This window comes from Prosopis cineraria, unplaced genomic scaffold, assembly GCF_029017545.1.
Source record: "Prosopis cineraria cultivar Desert tree isolate PC_DT_omini unplaced genomic scaffold, ASM2901754v1 PC1746, whole genome shotgun sequence".
Lineage (NCBI taxonomy): Eukaryota > Viridiplantae > Streptophyta > Magnoliopsida > Fabales > Fabaceae > Prosopis > Prosopis cineraria.
Window position 1 is genome coordinate 2599 of NW_026557071.1, and position 20964 is coordinate 23562.

A 20964-nucleotide genomic window follows, 5' to 3' on the forward strand; every position below is an offset into this window, starting at 1 on the left:
GAGTAATGGCAGACAAAAAAGAAAAAGAAAGGTTTGGATCTTACTCCGGCCCTTTTTCTTTCTTGTTTTCTAGTCGCCAATGATGTTCTTGATCTTCCAAGCAGCGGAATGGCGGCTGCAAGTGAATTTAGTTATATGTTTGTTTAGATATATGTGTCACATTTTTGTGGTGCGTCTCTTCTTCAGACATTACGCGTCATTTTGCTTTTTTTTTAATCAGGCGTTTTTGGACTGTGCAGGGATTAAGCCTAATGCTTAACGTTCATTGACCGGGAAAGCTAAACGACCTCTACCTCTTGTCATATCGCTGGTGATTGGATTGATTTCTGCTGAATATGGAAGATGTGATACTATTTCTGTATCGGAATCTTCGGTAACAATTTCCTCTAAGTGTTATCGAATGTAGAGCCAACTAGTTGGATCCAAATCACTCCTGCTTAACTTTGGAGGGTCTTTCTTTTCGCACTATTTTGACTCGGGAATTTGAAGGCACAAAAACATTGCCACTGACCCGGATTGGGGGGGTTTCCTTTGGCTTTGTACCGTTAAACAGTGCTTTGTATCTTCTTGAGTTTCAGAAAGTTTGAAATAAATTGCAGCATAAGCTAGGACTGTAACGTCTTGCTTTCTGAGCCAAAAAGGTATCTTATTCTTCACGGATTTGAATCATTCGACACTCTTTAGAGAATTACTGAGGGATCCCTCTTGGTGGTGAGAATAAAATCAAGCTTCTAAGAAAATTGGAAGGGGCTTGCTGGCCATTGAGGATACAAGGTTTTCAAATTATTGAAAGGGTGTTATCAATGATTGCTTCGTTATTCCTGAACGGAATGCTAGCGAGTTGGCAAATATAAAACGTGTTTCTTTAGCTTCTTCGATTGTTTGACGTTCGAGCATATAGGAACATACATACGGGTTTGATGGTTAGTGAGACCTGAGATTTTCTCCCGTTGAGGTAGGCGGTTGTTTTGGAATCAGAAATGCCGATGAGTCGAGAGCAAGAAAAGAGAGGGAAGCAGGAAAAAGTCTCTGATACTGCTGAGAAGGTCCTTGTTGCTGTTAAAGCATCAAAGGAAATTCCAAAGACTGCTCTGGTTTGGTCTTTGACTCATGTTGTTCAACCTGGGGATTGCATTACACTGCTAGTAGTTGTTCCTTCGCAAAGTTCAGGTAACCTCTCTTTGGCCTTCAGCCCTTCATTTTCCTCCTCCTCCGGGTTGATTCTTTCAGAGAGAACTTTTTAATGCTAAACAAATGATGCTTGAAATATACCTCTGTTATTTTGGCCAAAAAAAAAAAACATGTAATACACCTGTATTATATTTTGGCTTTCTAAGGTATCTAAGCCCATATATTCTCTAGTCTTCACAATTTATAACTGACGATTACCCCGTAAATATTCAGGTAGAAGATTATGGGGTTTTCCGAGATTTGCTGGTGACTGTGCCAGTGGCCACAAGAAGGCTGCTTCAGGAACAGCCTCAGAGCAGAAGTGTGATATTATCACCGATTCTTGCTCCCAGATGATCCTTCAGCTTCACGACGTCTATGACCCGAATAAGGTTAATATAGGCTTGATATTAGATTGCACATTGATTCTTGATGTTGTATCCTTGATCTTATCGTTTTTAACAGATAAATGTCAAGATCAAAATTGTTTCTGGATCACCTTGTGGATCAGTGGCTGCAGAGGCCAAGAAAGCCCATGTCAGTTGGGTCGTATTAGACAAGTAATACTCTATCTTAACTTTTTCACTAAGAAAGGCATGCTAAAGCTTAAATGATGAAATATTAGTTTCTAGTTTACTATTTCGCTGATCTGTGATTATAATTGCATCTGTATTGCTGGTATTTTGGTGTTAATGCCCTCGCAGACAGCTCAAAAATGAAGAAAAGCGGTGCATGGAAGAGCTACAATGCAACATTTGTGGTTATGAAGCACTCCCAAGCAAAAGTACTCCGCTTGAATTTGGTTGGCTCGCGGAAAAAGGATCCTGAAGAAGCAGGTCAAGTACCTTCTGGGAAAGATGAGATGCATGGAAACCAAACCAAAAAGAAGAATGACTGTTTGAATTCCATTAAAGGACCAGTTGTCACTCCAACTAGTAGCCCAGAGTTGGGGACACCGTTCACGGCTACTGAAGCAGGCAATTCATCAGTTTCGAGCTCAGATTTAGGAACATCACCATATTTCATCCCAGAGACAAATGGTGAGTTGAAGAAAGAAGAAACAATCAAGGAAAATCAAGAACTTGATGATAGTAATTCAGACACCAAGGGTGAAAATCTGTCCATGTCCTCAGCAAGTCTGAGGTTCCAGCCATGGATCACAGAATTACTTCGACATCAACAATCGTCTCAGCGCACAGAAGAAAGAGCAGAGAGACCTTATGAAAAGCATCACACATCTACAACCAGAGCTTTGCTAGAAAAGTTCTCGAAGCTTGATAGAGAAGCTGGAATTGACGTCTCAACCAGATGGACAACCGAGTTGGATTTCAGTGGAAATGTGAGAGAAACAATAGCATTATCCAGAAATGCTCCTCCTGGACCCCCTCCATTATGTTCAATATGTCAGCACAAGGCACCTGTTTTCGGAAGCCTCCAAAGTGGTTCAGCTATGCTGAGTTGGAACTTGCAACTGGAGGATTTTCACAAGCCAATTTCTTGGCAGAAGGAGGATTTGGATCTGTACATAGAGGGATTCTTCCGGATGGACAAGTCGTTGCTGTCAAGCAACATAAATTGGCCAGTTCTCAGGGTGATCTTGAATTTTGCTCGGAGGTTGAAGTCCTGAGCTGTGCTCAGCATCGAAATGTTGTTATGCTAATTGGGTTCTGTATAGAGGATAAGAGAAGGCTACTGGTTTATGAGTATATATGCAATGGCTCGCTAGATTCTCATTTATATGGTAATTTCTTATGCTCCTGCACCAAATATTGTCTTGATTGAATTATACGCTTGTATTGGCATGAATTTGTTGAAGTTATTTGACATACAATGTTTCTATAGTCGATGAACTCCTTAATTTTCGTATATCTGTCCAATCTCGAAGCATATTATTGACTAATGGGTAACAAGTTCAGACATATTGGATATTTTTGTATTTCAAACTATCGAGAGCAAACTCTTGAGTGTGATAGATAGAACTTAGATGCACAAGCAACTTCAAAAAAATTTTTGCTGCTTGAAATTATTCAATCCAGAAGCGTTCTTAGACCTTGGATGAAGTAGGATTTTTGTTATTCTTAAAATCTACAAGCATGCTGAATATGTATATATCATGGTCTTTTTAGGCTGAACACAATTGGTAAAATTGTCTTTTTATGTTATTTCAGGGCGACAACAAAAACCATTAGAGTGGTCTGCAAGACAGAAAATTGCTGTTGGAGCTGCCCGAGGGCTGCGATATCTCCATGAAGAGTGCAGAGTTGGTTGCATTATCCACCGTGATATGCGGCCGAACAACATCCTCATTACACATGATTTTGAACCACTGGTAGTGTATAAATTACCTCCATTTACATGTTAGTCTTGTATTTTACAAAAGAAAGTCATCTCAACCAGTATTTTTATCCGTAGCCAAAGTTCTTTTTTCTTGTAAATCTTCATTTGGCAGATAGTTTTAGAACTGTTAATACGTTAAGAAGTCACTATAGAAATTGGAACATTTGGATAAGTCTTGCTTTAATGATATACGAAAATTAATTTTTTGAGGTGCATGGATTTTCTCATTTCCAAATCCAAACATGATTGTTTTGTAATGAATTTTATTAGGTTGGTGATTTTGGACTAGCAAGGTGGCAGCCTGACGGAGACACAGGTGTTGAAACTAGAATAATTGGAACATTTGGGTAAGTCTTGCTTTAATGCTTGATTAATTTGATGTTCTAGCCTGTGCAATGCAAGCATTCAAGCTCTATTCTGCCTATGTAGGTATTTGGCACCAGAATATGCTCAAAGTGGACAAATTACTGAAAAAGCTGATGTTTACTCCTTTGGAGTGGTATTAGTTGAACTTGTTACAGGACGAAAAGCTGTGGATCTCACGCGACCCAAGGGACAGCAGTGTCTCACTGAATGGGTAAGTTAAAGGACACTAAGATAATATTATAACCTCATGACTGTTTTATATTGGCATCAAGCAAGACCATATCATAAGCTTTCTTTTTTTTGCGCTGCTTCGCCTCAAGTAATCCTGAACAATTGGACATTAAACAGGCACGCCCACTATTAGAAGAATATGCCATTGAGGAACTGATTGATCCAAGGCTGGAAAATTGCTATTCAAGGCATGAGGTCAATTGCATGCTGCATGCTGCATCATTATGCATTCGCCGAGATCCTCACTCTAGACCGCGTATGTCACAGGTAAAGGGATATTTTGAACAGATCTTTTTGTTGGACTTGGATTCAAAAGTTTACATTACATATTATTTAGAAGATTTTAACACAACAATTGAAGGATAATCATTTAAAGTCAATAGGACAAGGATGAAATCACCAATCCAAAAACGATTGGTAAATGTCCCCAAGGAGATCAAGCATTTCACCTTCTCTCCTTAATTGATATAATCATTATCTCGGCACTTCATATTCCCAAAATCGATCCACCAGATGATGACAAGGCCACTAGAATCTGAGAATGGGAAATCAGAAATGTGTTTTATAATATTAGATATATTGAAGGCAATTATTCTCAAGTTAAATGTCCTGTGATGGGAAAAACTTACGCGGCAATGATATTTTGATATCTTGAACGCCTAAATGTTCTGTTGTTTGGATTCTCCTAATCACTTTTGCTTCTTTGTTCTAGGTTCTCCGAATACTGGAGGGTGACATGGTCATGGAAACAAATTACATTTCACATTCCGGCTGTGATGTGGGAAACCGAAGTGGTCGAATCCGCGCAGGGCAGTACCATTACAGTGGTCCCTTGCTAGAGGAGTCACTGGAATCGTTCAGTGGGAAGCTGTCTCTAGAGAAATACAGGTCCTCCTCTCATTGGAGAAGGGACAAGGTTAGAAGGACTGCACGTGAAGATATGTAAAGTGGTTCCCTACTTCTCACATTGACGGTGGTCTCTCTATCACGATAGGCCCTACTCTTCTGTAGTTATCTATCTGTTTCTATGGAATGCCATCTATTTTTGCATCTGTATAGTGGAGAGAAAAAAGTAGGATAGATATATCAAGTCCCCCCCCCCCCTTGATTTTTTCATGAAGTTAGCTAGTGTCTAAATGGCCTTGATCAGATCTGACTCTTGAAAACATTTGTGGTCTTAAAATGTCCAAATAACTTCTTGTTATGAGCTTCAACCTCTCTCTACCACTATCTGTATCTCTCTCTTTCTCTGGAGTCAATGCATGTGCATGCAGGTACTGAGAAGAAAACAAAGCCTTAGCTGAGACTTGTCATCTGAAGTAGCAGACAGAGAGATAATGATAATGTGAAAATCACAGCTATGCATTACAAAGCTTAGCTTCAATGGGGAGGGGAGGGTAAAATCCAGAAATGTCACTTTGGAAGTTTCAACTTTTGAAACATGTAATAAAACAAAGCAATCTTGGTTGGCTGATGATGACAGGCCTGAGAGGTGTTCAGAGTTTGTGGGGATCAATTCAAAAGACATGTCAAACGTCTTGTTTCTGTGCGTGAAACGGGACCGGAGCATGTCCTATGGAACCGACCCTACACGGCATCCTGCAGTACTTCTGAATAATTCTGATTCTTGCTTTTATTTTCCTGCTTATAACGGATGAACATCAACAGAAACTTTGCCGAAAATTAGATTTAAATGTTGACTCTTGTTCTTTTTTGGGATTAAAAGGTCAAAATTAAATTTACCGTCCTTTCAAGTAAATTTTCTCTCCCAACCATCAAGGCTCCCCTCAAACTCACACTAAAACTGCCTCGTCCAATACTGGATTTTGAAACTAGATTTAACCTTAGTAAGCCTAAAAAACGGACTCAAAAACTTTTTATCGCCCAAAGATAATATTATTACTGATTTTATAGAATATATCACATGTCTTGATTCTTACTAATTTATTGCATCTATATATTTTGTAAAATATAAGTAGAATAATAAGATTTTCAGTTTCTCATGTTTGTCTCAACTATTAATTTAATCTCTCAAATTCAATTTTTATCAATTTGATCATTTATATTTTTTAAAATTATCACGTTAGTCCTTTAAATTTTAAAACACAAGTTGGCATTTAAATTAGTCTAACTTGTAGAGGATATTGATCACTTTACCAGTATATGTGGTTAAATGAAAAAAAATTAATCTCAAATCAATTTAATTATTCACGTTGCATTTTGTTCTTTTATTTTTTAAAATTTTTGAATTTTTTTTCACCTAATTAATAATACTTCCTTTTATTAATTTACTTTCATTAATATTCTGTTATCCATATAAATATATTTTAATAGTGTTACATCCTCTTTAAATAATAAAAGACCAAATTAATAGCTAAAATAAGTTTAAATGTTCAACTCAGTAAAATTAAATTTAAAAAATCAAATTAATTACTGAACTAACTTGAGATGTTGAGAGTTTCATTATCCCAAAACTAAAGTATATTTTTAATTTTTTAATTTTATATAAAATTTTAATTTAATTCTCTAATTTTATAAAGTATCTTTTCAATGTTTGAACACTTGATGCTCTTAATTTTAAATGATTATTTTATATCAATCATTGTTATATTTAAAAATGAAACTTAACATGTCTAACATTTAAAAATATTTTGTTAATATTTAAAAATTTAATGTTTAAATTTTTTATAATGAAACTAACAGTATGAGGGATAAAAAACTGAAAAAACACTTTATGAAATTAAAAAAATTAAAATAAACCTCATATGAACTTAAAGAATTACTGATATACTTTAATCTTATCCCAACATAAAATTTCAAAGATTATGACAACACTAGCTTTCAAAAAAATAAAGATAAACATAATTTTTAATTATTATATTTTACTCGTGTTTTGCTTTTAATCTTTATACTTTTTTAAATATTTTAAATCCATACACTTTTATTTTTATTATTTTTAATCCCTCTGTAAACAAAATATAGATACCTTGAAAAAATTAAAAATAATAAAAAAACAAAAATGTAAGAATCCAAAACACCCAAAAATATATATATAAGAACCAAAAGCAAAATGCGAATAAAATACAGTGACAAAAAATTATGTTTACCCAAAAAATTAAATTAAATTAAATTAAATTAAAATTAATACTAAATAGTGTGCACAACTAAAATTTTATTTAGAAAATATCTATAGCAATACATTTCAAAAGTCTTCGAACTCAAACACTCGAGAACATAACGGATATACAATTGTTAATTGGATAATTGGATATACAATGGAGAACTCAAAAGTCTTCGAACTCAAACTCTCGAGAACAAAACGCATCAAGGGACACAACGGATAATTGGAGATACATAACGGATAAGATGTTTCTTCATTAATTAGTTGGTCACTAGTCTTACTTCAGTAACGTCCACCCCAAAAATATTTCAGACACACACTTCTTCAATGTTTACATATAGCTCCGCTTAGAATCTTAAATATAAGAAATATGACAGCGGATCCCAATTATCCATAATGACCTTCTAAAAAAACTATAATTTTTTTTTTAAAAAGGAAAAAGGTCTTTTTTTTTGTTGCCGCCTGATCGCCTAACGCTTCCTCATTTTGGATCTTGCAAATCTAGAAAGCAACAGACAGGAAGATGGAATGAGGGAAGGGTCAGAAAGATATCAAATCTAAATAAATCAAAATAAAAATTGATGAGAAATATAGGATTAGAAGATGATACTCTATGTGCATGCCACCCCGATCTGATGATGACAACGAACTTCCCTGAAGCTCCTCCATGACCTTAATAGCTTGCTCAATTTCCTGGTCAAGGAAGCCAAGGTTCAGAAGTAGATCATCAATAACATCACTAGTATTTGGGAAGAAATCATAGTCAATAGTAAATGTTCTAATTTATCTTGTTTCATTTTCATAAAGGTCAGCTTCCATTGTGAATATAAGCTGACCTTTAGGGGGGGGGGGGGATTCTGAGACAAATCAGACAAGCAAAAGTTATAATATGAACATTTTAAAGATGGAGTGCAATATTTTCACCTAACTCTGCACAAGTCTTGCCTGATGCAATATAACATTTTGGAGCCTTCCGAGCTACAAGAGCCCTATGTTATATTAAGAGGTCCATGACAGCCTATTAGCTGATTCTGATCAATGTTCAACGCCAGGAATAAGCATATTACCTATTTATATGAGACCATAAAAATTGATGAGGGTTGAAAGCCAAATGATTTCTTATGCTTAAATCCTGATTAATAGTCCGTTAATTAGGGCAGTTGAGAAAGTACAAGTAGCAATCAAGCATCCAGATTCCAGACCAATTGTTTCTCCCAAACTGAAATTGGCAAGATAATTGGATTTATTTTTCCAGAAATTTGTTCCAAAACTGATGTCATGACTCATAACTTCAGAGAACATTGTCACTGCTAATGTCATGTTATACCATCAGCTCCAACTTAAAAGTAGAGAATCACACAGGTTACGACTGTCCCGAATGAAAATAATCATGTTACTCACCGCCTCTGCTTCATAAAATTATACAATATTACAAAATAGCCTACTAAATAAAATATTCCGTATTTTCCCGAAAGAACTGATAGTTACCCCAAAATCAGCAAAAGCAACAGGCATTCCTCCTCTAGAACGCATTTTGACCATGTTGAATCCAGGATACCTGGAACATTGGATAGATAGCATTGAGTTTTTTAATTGCAAATCAAGTAGATAAATGGGAACATTGCAGCAGGATCCTGCAGATCCATTTTAATAACAATCACAGGGAAGTCTCCCCCTATTTAACAAACAAATAAGAGAGAAGCAGCATCTCACACAGAAAAAGCTTGCTTCAATTCACTTTCAGTGCAGTTTGGACCTAGATTTGCGATGAAAAGAGTGGAACATGGTCCTCCTTCGGCACCCTTTTCTTGCGGCTCCTGTGGATCCCAAGTTAAAAAGATTTAGAAAGGCCTCTGCGAGGAGCAACATCTTTTCCTAAACACAAATTTTCATCCGGAATATATTTATGTTCAGGTTGAAACACAGAAAGTAGGAATTCTATGCACTCATTTTCCAGATGCAAAGACATAGGATGTATTGCACAAATCTATATTCAGTAAGCAGGGGAGGTCCATTATATTACTGGTTTTCACTTACATACACATGTGAAGCATCATCAGAACTAACTGCAGTCTCACCACTGCATACGAGCAGAGAAAGCAAAGGATTTAGTGATGCGCAACAAAATACTATAGTCATCTTATATTTAAGCTAATAAGCTGCGAAACTAAAAATTTTGGATTTTTTTTACGATGAAAAATTCATAATTGATTGTACTCTCAACCTTTTCACTGATGGAACATCACCATGGTTGCTGTGATTCCCAAGAGGTTCTTCAGATTCACCATCACCTGCATAAACAAGATGCGCAAAATCGTGAAGGTGAGCAACAGATCCAAGAAGAGCATCACCTACCCAAAATTTAATAGAGGGAAAATACATGAAGGAACATATTGAAGCCCTAGATGGATTGCAAAATACTCATTCCATCAAGCTGGAGCGAGCAAGATGATAGCCATTCTGAACATAAGATATCTACTTTGCCTTGAATTTATATTTAATGTAGTTTTACCATCATCACTTGATGACGCCTGAGCATCAGCATCCCCTTTAGATCTTTTATCAATAACAACATAGGCTCCACCACCTGTGCAATGTAAAAGTTGGATAACAATTGGGGGAAGTAGTTAAAGAAGCTGACTTTCTCCATAATTCATCAAATAAATATATATTCATTTAACAAGAGAAGTGGTAAAATTTTGAAACGAGCATGTATCTAGATGTGTATTTTAGTTTGATAAAATTCATTAATTCAGTCCTCTTCCAAAAATACAAACCTGGTTTACGCTTTCTCCTTGAGTTTGACCTGGCAAGCTCAATGTGTAGAACAGACCCAGCTTGAGGGTCAAATTTGGTACCCTAAAGATCATCAAAAAACTAGGAAATCAGATGTCAGAACAAATTCCAAAGAATCTAGGTTCTTATCAATAAAAGTTAATCCTTTTTTCCCAGATTTTATACTAGAGCATAAAATAAGAAAAATGAATTATAAACCCATGTATGTTCAATCTAAAGGCAAGAACTGCAAAGGAAATAAATAAATTCATAGAAATCAGCTTCCAGCAACATTTGTAATTGAATTTTACATCCTAACTTCGTGGTCTTTTTATTGTCAGCAAACCTTCAAAAAAAAAAAAAAAGAGGAAAAGGGTTTACAATAGATGCTTACATTCAATGCATGCAATGCCGCCATTGCTGTTTGATGATTGAAAAAGGTAGCAAATGCAACAACCTGTGAATATTAATAAGCATCAAACAAAATATCCTCCACAGAACAAAATTGTCACGGACAAAGGGCCATGAATAAGAAAAAGACAGAGAGATAGTCAAAAGAACATATCCACTTCATGTTTCATCAGTAATACTTCACATGCTCATTGTTAGACTTCACTTGCAGTTCACTGCTGTATTTAAGAAAAATGTTTTTGTGTTGACTTGTTTTGCAAATATTCACTGATTTGCTTCATCATGAGTTTTTCTTCTTCTTTTTTCTTTTTCTTTTTCAGGGGCTTGTACATAATACTTGAGACACTGTTAAGCTATACTCTCTCCATTCAAAAATGTAAGACATTTTTAGTTTTTCAAGGTGTAATCATTGCCTTTTTTCCAAAAGTATCTCTATTAAATAAATCACCTTATATTTATTTTAGGGTAAGGCACCCTATTAAATAGGGATAAATATGAAAAGATAGAACTAGTTTAAAGACAAAAAACTACTTTATTGAAGGTGAAATTCGATTAAAAATGCCTTATATTTTTTAATAAAAGAAGTATTCAATTAGCATAAAAGAAAAAATTACCAAAAAAGTGAAGATGAAGACTTTGATAGATATATATAGATATAACCAGCCGATTTTTAATGAAACGTCAATCAAGAAAACAAATAGAATATAATGCCAAAACTGAGCACTTGATCATTGGCCAAACCCATAAATTAATTTCTATTCCACTCACATCACAAAAAAATAAGAGTACTGAGTAGTGAATTCAAGTATCAGCCGGTAAGATTTTTGGTAGAATAGAATGTGTAACAGTCCTATTTTCCTTCATCTTCTAGGTAAATGGAATGTATGAAAATGGGCGCTTTTAAGGGGGTAAAAGTGAGAGCGATGTCTGTATCTACCGCGTATTGAACAGTCATAATAGACAAAACAATATGCTAAACTTTAAAGTACTAATGGATACTTCAAATCAGAAACCAGGTCAATGAATATGCTTCTAAGTTACTGACATTTTGGTGAAGAAAGAGCATTCTCTTAAGAGCAGTGAATGAACCTTCACTATAATTCTAAAAATGCCCGTGCCAAGTTTCCCACCCAGCCGATATGGAGTTTAGCAATCATGCCACTGATCGTATAGAGTATAGAGGCATCCACTCACAACGTATTCAGTATTATCATGAAAAGAAAAACTCTCACATTGATTTTGCTTCCCGATTCATAACATAACCTAAGAAAGATAGATTATGAACATATCTTACCAGAAAAAATGAACCTAGAAAAATAAAACATGCTTAAAGTTCCTTTAATTTGGAAACCAGAAAAAGTCGAAAAAGCATCAACATAGTTTGAGTGGTCACATAAGGTTCACCAAGAAATAAGAGTTTTATCCACTAGACAGAGAAGTAGTAACGTCAGCTCGACTTAGGCTCATCTTTGTTAATTTCAGGCAACTCAAAAGCTTGAGACAGAATTCTCGTTTCATTAACTCTTATTGAGGCGGTCTGCGATATCCTAAAATACTGAAATGAGCAAAGAAGCTAGAATGTTTAGGTAGATTGAATTCGGACCCAAAAATACGAACTTCCAAAGCGTTCTCTAGAAGGAAACAGGCCCTGAAATAATCTAAATAGAAATAAGACAGAGAGAGTATGAACCTGGTTGCCGCGGCCAGTATACTTGAGCTGACAAGAGTCGAAGCCGGGACGACGGCGGAAGAGGTTATGAATCTCACGCGCCTTTACGTCGTCAGGGAGGCCCGATACGAAAAGTGTGTTGATGTGGCTCCGGTCATCTGGTTGGTGGAGATAATAGGAATCGAAATCCAACGGCTGTTGAGCCATTCACGGTGGACTAAACTATTGGGGGCTTTCACCGAATTGAAAGGATCAAAACGAATGACAGCGACACGGGTACGCCGCCAACGGCCGTGTCAATTGCAATCTCCGGCGAAGCACTTTAATGCATAATTCGAGGCTTTGAGCGTCGGAGAAGTGGGCATAAAGATGTCCGCAGCACACTCTCTCAGCGAAGGGAGGGCCAGCTCAACATCAACAAGGGGAAATGTAGTTTAGCTAAATTACACATTTGGACTCCATGTTTTAATTAAATTTTCGTTAAGCCCCCCTATTTTCCCGTCATCTTCCTCTTCCTTTTAATACCAAATCTTGATGAATACTCCCCATATTTTAAATTAAAATACTTTTAAATAAAATTTTATATATCAATAAATTTTATTAAATACACTTAATATAAAATAAAATATAAATTTTTAAAAATATTTATTATTTAATACATTAAAAAAAGATAAAATTAATTATAAAAAGAAAAAGAATAATATTAAAAATGATGTATTTAATGAAACTTTAATACACTTAAATATCTTATATTTAAGATGAAAATTTTTTTTTAAAAATGTTCTATAATTTAAGACGAAGGGAGTACTATTCTATAGGCTTGTTTATTAAAAAAAAAGAACTTACAATTATTTTTTATAAATAGATCTAAAAAATAGTATAACTTAAAGTTAATCTTGTATTATAAAAGTAGTCAAACTCATATTTAAAAATCAATGTAAATTTCATGGAATACAATTTTACTTTAGTTCATAATTTGTTTAAAAAATGAATTAGTTTTTCACAGTTTTTATTTCACAGATGTGGATGTCTATAATCTTGAGGTATAAGCTTTGAAGCTTTGTCACTTCATTCATCTTGTATTTTGAAGAACTAACAAGCGTGTGAGATAAATAAATAAGATAAAGAAGGTCTTGCCAGGTATAATTTTTTTATTTTTATTTTTTATTTGTTTGGTCAACGCCTGGTGAGAATGATTATGTGCTTGTTAGGCGTCTCATTTGATTGGCCCAAATTATAGTTGGCATAACTAAAAACTAGCTAAAAATGAAAAAAAAAAATGTTTAGGTAGAAGTAATTGGTAAATGAGCTTTTCTTCTATAACTATAGTTATAATTTGTATTATAACTTAAAGTTATAATTTAAAGTTAACCTTGTATTATAAAAGTAGTCGAACTCATATTTAAATATTAGTGTAAATTTTATGGAATACAATTTTAATTTAGTTCATAATTTGTTCAAAAATAAATTAGTTTTTCACAATTTTTATTTCATGGCTGTGGATGTCTTTAATATTGAGGTATAAGCTTTGAAGCTTTGTCGCTTCATTCGTCTTGTATTTCGGGGAGCTAACAGACGTGTAAGATAAATAAATAAAATAAAGAAGGTCTTGCTAGGTACAATTTTTTCTTTGGTCAACGCCTGGTAAGAATGATTATGTGCTTATTTGGCATCTCATTTGATTGGCCCAAATCATAGTTGGCATAGCTGAAAACTAGTTAGAAATGAAAAAATATGTTTAGACAGAAGTAATTAGTAAATGAACTTTTCTTCTATAACTATAGTTAGGTTGAAAGTTAGTTTTATCTGTTGGAACAATCAATGCATTTTTAAAACATTATTATACCATTATTTATGCTTCCCCCATTCAATCGTATCCAATGCTCATACCTTAGAAATTATGCTCTTTGCATAGTTATGTATTAGTTCAGAAATTTGACATTTATATATTGTATTTTTAATTTTTACATTTATAATTATAATTTTAATATTTTTTTCTTAAATTTACCAAACTATATAATTATAATATATATATTATATAAAATTTATGTCCTCATTTTTCATTTTAGATGTAAACTTACTTTTTAATTATATCATCCAAACACATTTCTTTTTTGTCAAACTAACTTTTGTATAAAAGAGTATATAAACATAAATCATATTATAATAACTGATATTTATCCTAACTTTAGTTTAGAAACTATAGTCTGTGCAAATTTTAGTTGGCAAAATATTAATCCAAACAAGCCCTATGAAGCATGAGAAACTAGGCTTAAATTTTAAAACTTGATAACATGAAGATGGCATAAACAGAAGGCAAGGTTCTGTGATGTCAATATCAATCTTGATCATGTTGGTCAAAAATAAAATATCAATCTTGATCATGAGGAGTTACGCTTTACCTATTTTGGTAGATGGCCAGCTATGCTTGTAGGCTTATTTAATTTGTAGATGCTTGTATCCGAGCTATATTATAATGGAATAAGAATTTGAATTTCACAATAGAACACTTGGGAGATATTTCTGACTTAGGATCCCCGATTCTCATTTACAATGGGGACAGGAACTACATAATCTACTATAGAATTCAGTTATTAAACATATATTCACTCTCTTAAAATTATTCAAGACAGCTCATATATCTAAATATAATACTGTGAACATTACTACTAAACTTTCTAATTTTTCATTCTTTGTTAAAGCTTTAGTTTGATACTCTTCCTTTTTTATGGTAAATATTCTTTTATCGGGGGCAAAAAAAAAAAGGTAGATAGAATGGAAGCCAAATGAAACAAGGGTTGAGAGATGCAAGTGATAGAGCATAGTTAGACTCAAAAAGATGTTTTCACAAGCAAGACAATGATTAAATGAGTGTTTGCGTTCTTGGGGGCTCCATACCAGGGAGACAATGGCCCAATTTAAACGGACCAGGAGATCCATTGAGGAGTCCACTTGCCATTTTTTTAAAAGATATAACTTTCACTCTAGCCCACAACATGGGTGTTCACAAGAAAGGATGAAATTTAGACATCCCCATCATATATCTCATCCCAAAAAATATCAAGACTCAAATTTTATTAAGAGTTGTCCCGTCCAGTAGGAGTCGGGGTGGGACTAAAACATTCCCGTAACTACCCCTACTTGCTTTAGTTACCCTTACTTGTGTCTTTAAATAATTAGTACTACTCAATCAACACGTATAAAGAAACATGCTTCTACATATATGATTAATCAATTGAGCTTCAATACAAACGTATAGATATAATATGAGTCATTCAAATATAAGAGCCCATGTGCATGTACAAGCTATTTGATTAGAGCGTATTATAAACTTAAATTATAATAAACAATAACAACCAGGCAAAGATTTGAAAAATAATCTAATTAGATTACTTAAATGATAGTAATTTGGGTTTGCATTTTTAATTCTTTAAATCAATATTAATAATTATGAAAAAACATCTCACAACTTACCTGACTAGACCAAATATCATAGAGCAACCCAAAATTAAATAAAGTAAAAATAAACAAAAAATATAAGCAAATAAACAATAAAAATAACATAATAATTAATATATATATATATATAATATATATAATAAAAGGAATATATATATGATATTGGGACAGGATGGGACATCTTGAAGAGCATCCTGAGTCTCATCCTATCCCCTTTCTTGTCTCGTTCCAAAGATATCCCATCTTGATTTTTTTGGCCATGACAAACTCATCTTGACATGATTGAAACAAATACGGGCAATTAAAATGAGTACAACCCTGGATACCCATACCACAACACTTGCAAAAATGACATTAGGTGGATACTTAAAAAAAAAAAAAGCCTAATATGACCACCTTCTACCCAAATTAATTTAAACTCTCAAAAAGTAAGATTATTATTACCAATGATGTTCTTGCAGGTACTTCAAGAATGCTTTAACATATTTATTTAATATGATTGGATATTTTAAATTTAAAACTTTAAGATAAGTTGATTTAACTTCCTGATTGAATCAAAGATAAAAAGTTATCATAATGTTTATAGTAGATGTGATGTTCTTACATTTTTTATCCAATAATATTTTGTATTAAAAATAAAAGAATAAAAAAATTATTTGTAAGGTGGTGACGAACACTTTTTTTCGTAAACTGGTGACGAACGCTTTATTCATCGACAGTTTGTTTTACTATTTATACAATAATTTTTAAAACAATTGATATATTTTTATTTTTAAATTTTTTACCTGGAAATTATTTAAATTGTTTATTAAACATATAAACAATTCTGTGTGTGTGTAAAAATCACATGCCTGGGTCATAAAAATTTTGAAAATTGGCACATGCTACCTGTCTGCATACAATTCTTAATCAAAGATGGACCCCTTAAAAAGGTTACAATTGATGTGATGACATTACAAAGCATTGCAACTTTTTCTTCACTTTGTTAACCCATATAATTGAAGGAGTCATTCTGTTTTTGGCCTGAATTGAAGGAATCATTCACATTTTAGATACGTTTTTTCATTTTAAAAATTCTTTGCTATTTATCAAAAAAATACTTTGCAATTTTTTTTTAATAAACCAGATTAATACGAAGGAGCACGTCAATAGTTGGGGAAAAAGTGGACACCACGTTAATCAAGACTATAAAAACAATGTATGATGAATTAACACGTTTTTTTTTTTGTTTTTTAAATTGAGTTTATAAAAATATTTATGCCCGCCGGCCATTTTATTTATAAACCTTATTTTGACATTTGGACATGGATAGATATGATCTTGATAAGTTTTACTATTACTATAACAATTACTATTAATGTTAATATTACTATTACTATCAATTATTAAAGATGTCTGACCTTAAGCCAATTGTTATCTTCTTGTAGAGTTCGTTTACTCTAACAACTCTTCCTGCAGCCCCTTGAGTTCCGTGTGATGTTTCTTGTATTTATTTCACATATTCTCAAAATTATTTTTAAAACTGTGTTATATGTTATATCAAGCTATTTTGTGAATGAATTGCGAAACATTGGTGTCACTAATTGTATCTCAGCAATAATGTTTTGTCGCTCATGTGCTGTGATGAGTTGTTAGAATATTTTAAAAATCTAAGATAAAGGAGATTATTTTAAAAAATCAAACCCATTATCCAAAATATATAAAAAAAATTATAATTTAATAATTCAGAGTACTCAATCAAAGTCAAAGTATCATTTCAAATTCATATATATATATATATATATATATAAATAATATAACAATGTAATATCTTCTGGCCAAAAAAAAAACCATGTAATATAATATGACATAAATTGAGCCAAATTTGTTAAACATTATAGAATTCTGCTGCCAAATATCAAAACTTTAACTCAGCTGCCAAGATGTTGAAAGCTAATTACAGATGAATTGTTGCAACTTTTTTTGGGGCAATGTTATTGGCAATACTCGCTCCCTTATAATAAATATAAGATATTTTTAATTAAATTAAGCTTCAAAAAATAATTAATTATTTTTAAACTAACATCACCTTTTCATATTTATTTTTATTTAACAAGATGTTTTATCTTAAAATAAATATAAAATAATTTATTTATTAGAGTCACTTTAAAAAAAAAGCACATTAATTACATCTTAAAATACTAAAAATATTTTACATTGTTTAATATCTCAACTATTAAAAAATGCTTTATATGTTTTAATGGAGAAAGTATATCATTGGTAAGTCCATGAAAAGGATAACATTTAAGTTTTGAAAAAAAAAATGAATTGATGACAATTTGGTTCTTAATAATTTTTTTTGAAAACTAATTTGCATATATTAATTTATATAGTTACAAATTCAAGAGTTTAAAATGTAAATAAAAATATTTAAATTCTAAATTTAATTCTTAATTTATGATTAAAATTCTTGCTCATAACTATTCTAATCAATATTTATAACTTATAAAAATTGATAGCGTATAAAATTGTCTCAATTGACGGTGTAGCATGAACCATTTATTACATTCACTTATAACATCTTCATAATACATTATATTATGTCATGAACAATAAATAATGTACACATTTTGATATCTTATTGGCCTTCCACTAGCCTGGGAGAGGGGTCTTTTTATTTTTTTTTCTCAATTTCCCTCCACTTCCCCCATCCTCATCATTCAAATTATTTTATTAAATAATTTTTTTAAATGACAAAATTAATGAATGATAGGGATGGGGGAAGTGAAGGGAAATGAAGAAAAAAAGAAATGGAGAGACCTCCTCCCAAAAAAAAAAATTATTGCAATCAAACAAGATCTCTATAGCCTATATCATGTTTTGGGGGGGGGGGATTTTTAGCTCAAAATAAAACAATACAATCCAAAGTCCCAAATTGTTAAAAAGGTAACAAAAGGTCCTTAACTGTGCCTTCTCCACACACAATCATAACTTTACATGGAGTCTCCCAACTCCATTTCAATTAGAATTAAAATGCAAATTTATCTTGCATTTTTTTAAGGAATGCAATTGATATTCTAAAATTTTAAAAAGTATAATGTTTCCCTATGCTTTTTAAAGTAGTATAAATTTTTCAAAACTAATTGTTCCCTAACATTGATTAACAAGTGGTGAAATTAATTAAATTTTTAAAATTTTATTCTCCTATATTTTTATTTTCATTTATAGTTAAATAAATAAATAGCCATTGCATCAATTGCTTGATCTATTTAAAAAATTTATGAATAAGATAACTCAACTCTTGATAGAATAAATTAAGAGAAAATAAAATAAAGAAATATTATGCTTGTCAATTCTGAACTCATTTACTAAATAAACAATTTACTTTTTATAAAAAAAATAATTTTTAACTACAAAATTATCCTTAACTTAAATGAATTCCTCACACATATAAACTCATTCTCAATCTATATGATTCTTAATATAGCATTTGAGTAAATATTTTTCATAATGCAACATTTAGATAATTTATCTTACTGTTTATAGCATACAAGTAAAAAAGTCATATTTCATAAATAAAAAAAGCAAAAAAAAGTCATAACATTGCATTAGTTTTAAAAATTTTAAAAAAATATTTCACTTTTTAAAATTTAAAATATCAATTACATCCTCTAAAAAGTTTAGAGGTGCATCTACACCTTAGTCCTTTCAATTACATTGCAATTGCCGTTTATCATCTCTTGAAGTATTTGGATTTTGCATTTAACAAAAAATATAAAATATACTAGAAGAATTTTTAAAAAAATGTCAAATGCATTTTCATTTTCTTCAAGACATTGGATCTTACTTGATATTAAGTACCACGTTATCTGGATGAATTTTTAATTTCGACTTTCTAGAAGCTTCAAAAAAAACAACCAATGGCACTACGAGTATCTATCAATTAAAGAAACGAGGGGGAAAAATAAAAATTATCAGCAGACCATCCACACATTATTCAGTATTCACCATACGACCCAACCCCATAACAATTTCTACACATAATCCCATTCCAAAAATAGAAATCAGAATTCACAAGGAAATCCAATTCTGCAGTTTCAAACTTGAAATTACCAACTAACAATGGAATGGAAGAGAGTAAAACTAAACAGAAGAATCAAGAAGAAGCACCAGTAGTAGCTACATTAGGCATCAATCCAGAAGCTTCTTCTTCATCCAGGAACAAATCATCGGTCTTTCTCAACGCCGCGTGCGCCACCAGTAATCCCGCTCCGATCAAGAGTGCCACCACTATATTGAGAGTCACGTTGGTCAAGAGCAGCAGTACGACGGTCAGCACGCCATAACGATCAGGACCACACGGTCATCAATCAGACGGCCGGCAATGACCAGCGGCTCGTCGCGGAGGAAATAGAGGAACAGCCAAGAGCTATGAGCACAACGAAGACGATGAGGGAGATCGGGTGCCAGAGGAGGCTGAGGAAGAGAATAAGGAGCACGACGATAGCGTAGTTCATACGGAAGTAACCGATGTTGACTCGAAAGCGCGCAATTGCGTCGGGGAAACCGGCAGGTAGGGCGAAGGATCGGAAATTGAACATGACCTTCCATGGGCGGCGAGTTCCAAGACCGGCTTGATTCTTTGCTTGGCGCGTGAGATGAACTCGAGATTTGTGGATGGGGAAGACGAAGTAGGGATGGTGCCATAGGTGGTCATGATTCTTCTGATTTCGCAGTACTAACTACTGAGAGATGAATCTGAGAGAAGAAGACGACGACGGAGAGGCGTTGAATAGAGAGGAATTCGATAAAGTATTGCGTCCAAAGGGGAAATGAAGCACAAAGGTTGCTCTTTGGGATTATGAATTTTTTTATTTTTTATTTCTATCTTTTTAACTTTGAAATTTAAATTTATTGGGTGGGTCACAACATGATTGATTGGCAATGGGCTTATCTCAATTGTTAATTAATTTATCAAGGGCTATAAAGAGCTACAGCTGTCTGTTGAGGTCTATAGTTTCACTTCAAATCAACACATTCCTCCAAATGAACAAGAACAATTAGTCTTGTTATTCATTGTATCAGACGAGAAATGGATAAAAAAGTGCGCCACAAATATATCTTAGGACTATTTTTATTTTATTATTTTATTGATAAAAAAATATGCAGGATTGAAAAGTAATAAATATGATATGCTAATTAATGATAAAAGGAACATGTCATTTCTTTGGAAGAATGCACCAAATCAAGATGTACATTGGACTTGAATATTCTAGAGAAAAAGAGAAAAGGCAGTGAATGTACTCACTTCATTTAAAAATATAAAAAAATTAAATATTAAAAAAATAAGATATTTTTTAAAAAAATATAATCATAAATATAAATATAAGGTCTTTCAAATATAATCATTATTTTTTTAAAAAAGTGACCATATTAATATATATTT

General features: G+C 32.8%; 2 protein-coding genes and 1 pseudogene across 5 annotated transcripts; 1 reads left to right on the forward strand and 2 right to left on the reverse strand.

Annotated features, from left to right (window-relative positions):
- Nucleotides 1-896: 896 nt before the first annotated feature.
- On the forward strand, nucleotides 897-5224 carry LOC129300783 (inactive protein kinase SELMODRAFT_444075-like; annotated as a pseudogene).
- A 2224-nt stretch (nucleotides 5225-7448) lies between these two features.
- On the reverse strand, nucleotides 7449-12477 carry LOC129300784 (U2 small nuclear ribonucleoprotein B''-like). Of its 4 annotated transcripts, XR_008590832.1 has the most exons (12): nucleotides 12102-12477; nucleotides 10395-10457; nucleotides 10003-10084; nucleotides 9738-9812; nucleotides 9450-9516; nucleotides 9263-9305; nucleotides 8939-9042; nucleotides 8714-8783; nucleotides 8398-8444; nucleotides 8150-8292; nucleotides 7836-7918; nucleotides 7449-7726 (listed from the first exon to the last, which is right to left on the reverse strand). XR_008590832.1 is itself a non-coding variant. In XM_054939378.1 (10 exons), the coding sequence occupies exons 1-10, from the start codon at nucleotides 12285-12287 to the stop codon at nucleotides 7696-7698; spliced, it is 804 nt and encodes a 267-aa protein (XP_054795353.1). In that variant the 5' UTR covers nucleotides 12288-12476; the 3' UTR covers nucleotides 7449-7695. The 4 variants fall into 4 exon arrangements, 2 of the variants coding, with proteins under 2 accessions (XP_054795353.1, XP_054795354.1); XR_008590831.1 differs by lacking the exon at nucleotides 8398-8444; XM_054939378.1 differs by lacking the exons at nucleotides 8150-8292; nucleotides 8398-8444 and having other exon boundaries at nucleotides 12102-12476.
- Nucleotides 12478-19588: 7111 nt separating this feature from the next.
- On the reverse strand, nucleotides 19589-20310 carry LOC129300782 (PRA1 family protein F2-like). The gene is given in 4 exon segments (XM_054939377.1): nucleotides 19589-19859; nucleotides 19862-19945; nucleotides 19948-20151; nucleotides 20154-20310. Coding segments are annotated over 4 exon segments (555 nt in total). The 5' UTR covers nucleotides 20236-20310; the 3' UTR covers nucleotides 19589-19674.
- Between the last annotated feature and the right edge of the window lie 654 nt (nucleotides 20311-20964).

What these genes read in the sequence shown, in the direction of transcription:
- LOC129300784 (XM_054939378.1), bottom strand. Translation starts at nt 12,287, where the DNA reads ATGGCTCAACAGCCGTTGGATTTCGATTCCTATTATCTCCACCAACCA. An exon ending in ATACTGGCCGCGGCAACCAG is followed by an intron (nt 10,458 to 12,101) that starts GTTCATACTCTC and finishes TAATATTCACAG; the next exon opens with GTTGTTGCATTTGCTACCTT. An exon ending in TTGCTTTTGCTGATTTTGGG is followed by an intron (nt 7,919 to 8,713) that starts GTAACTATCAGT and finishes TTCCTTGACCAG; the next exon opens with GAAATTGAGCAAGCTATTAA.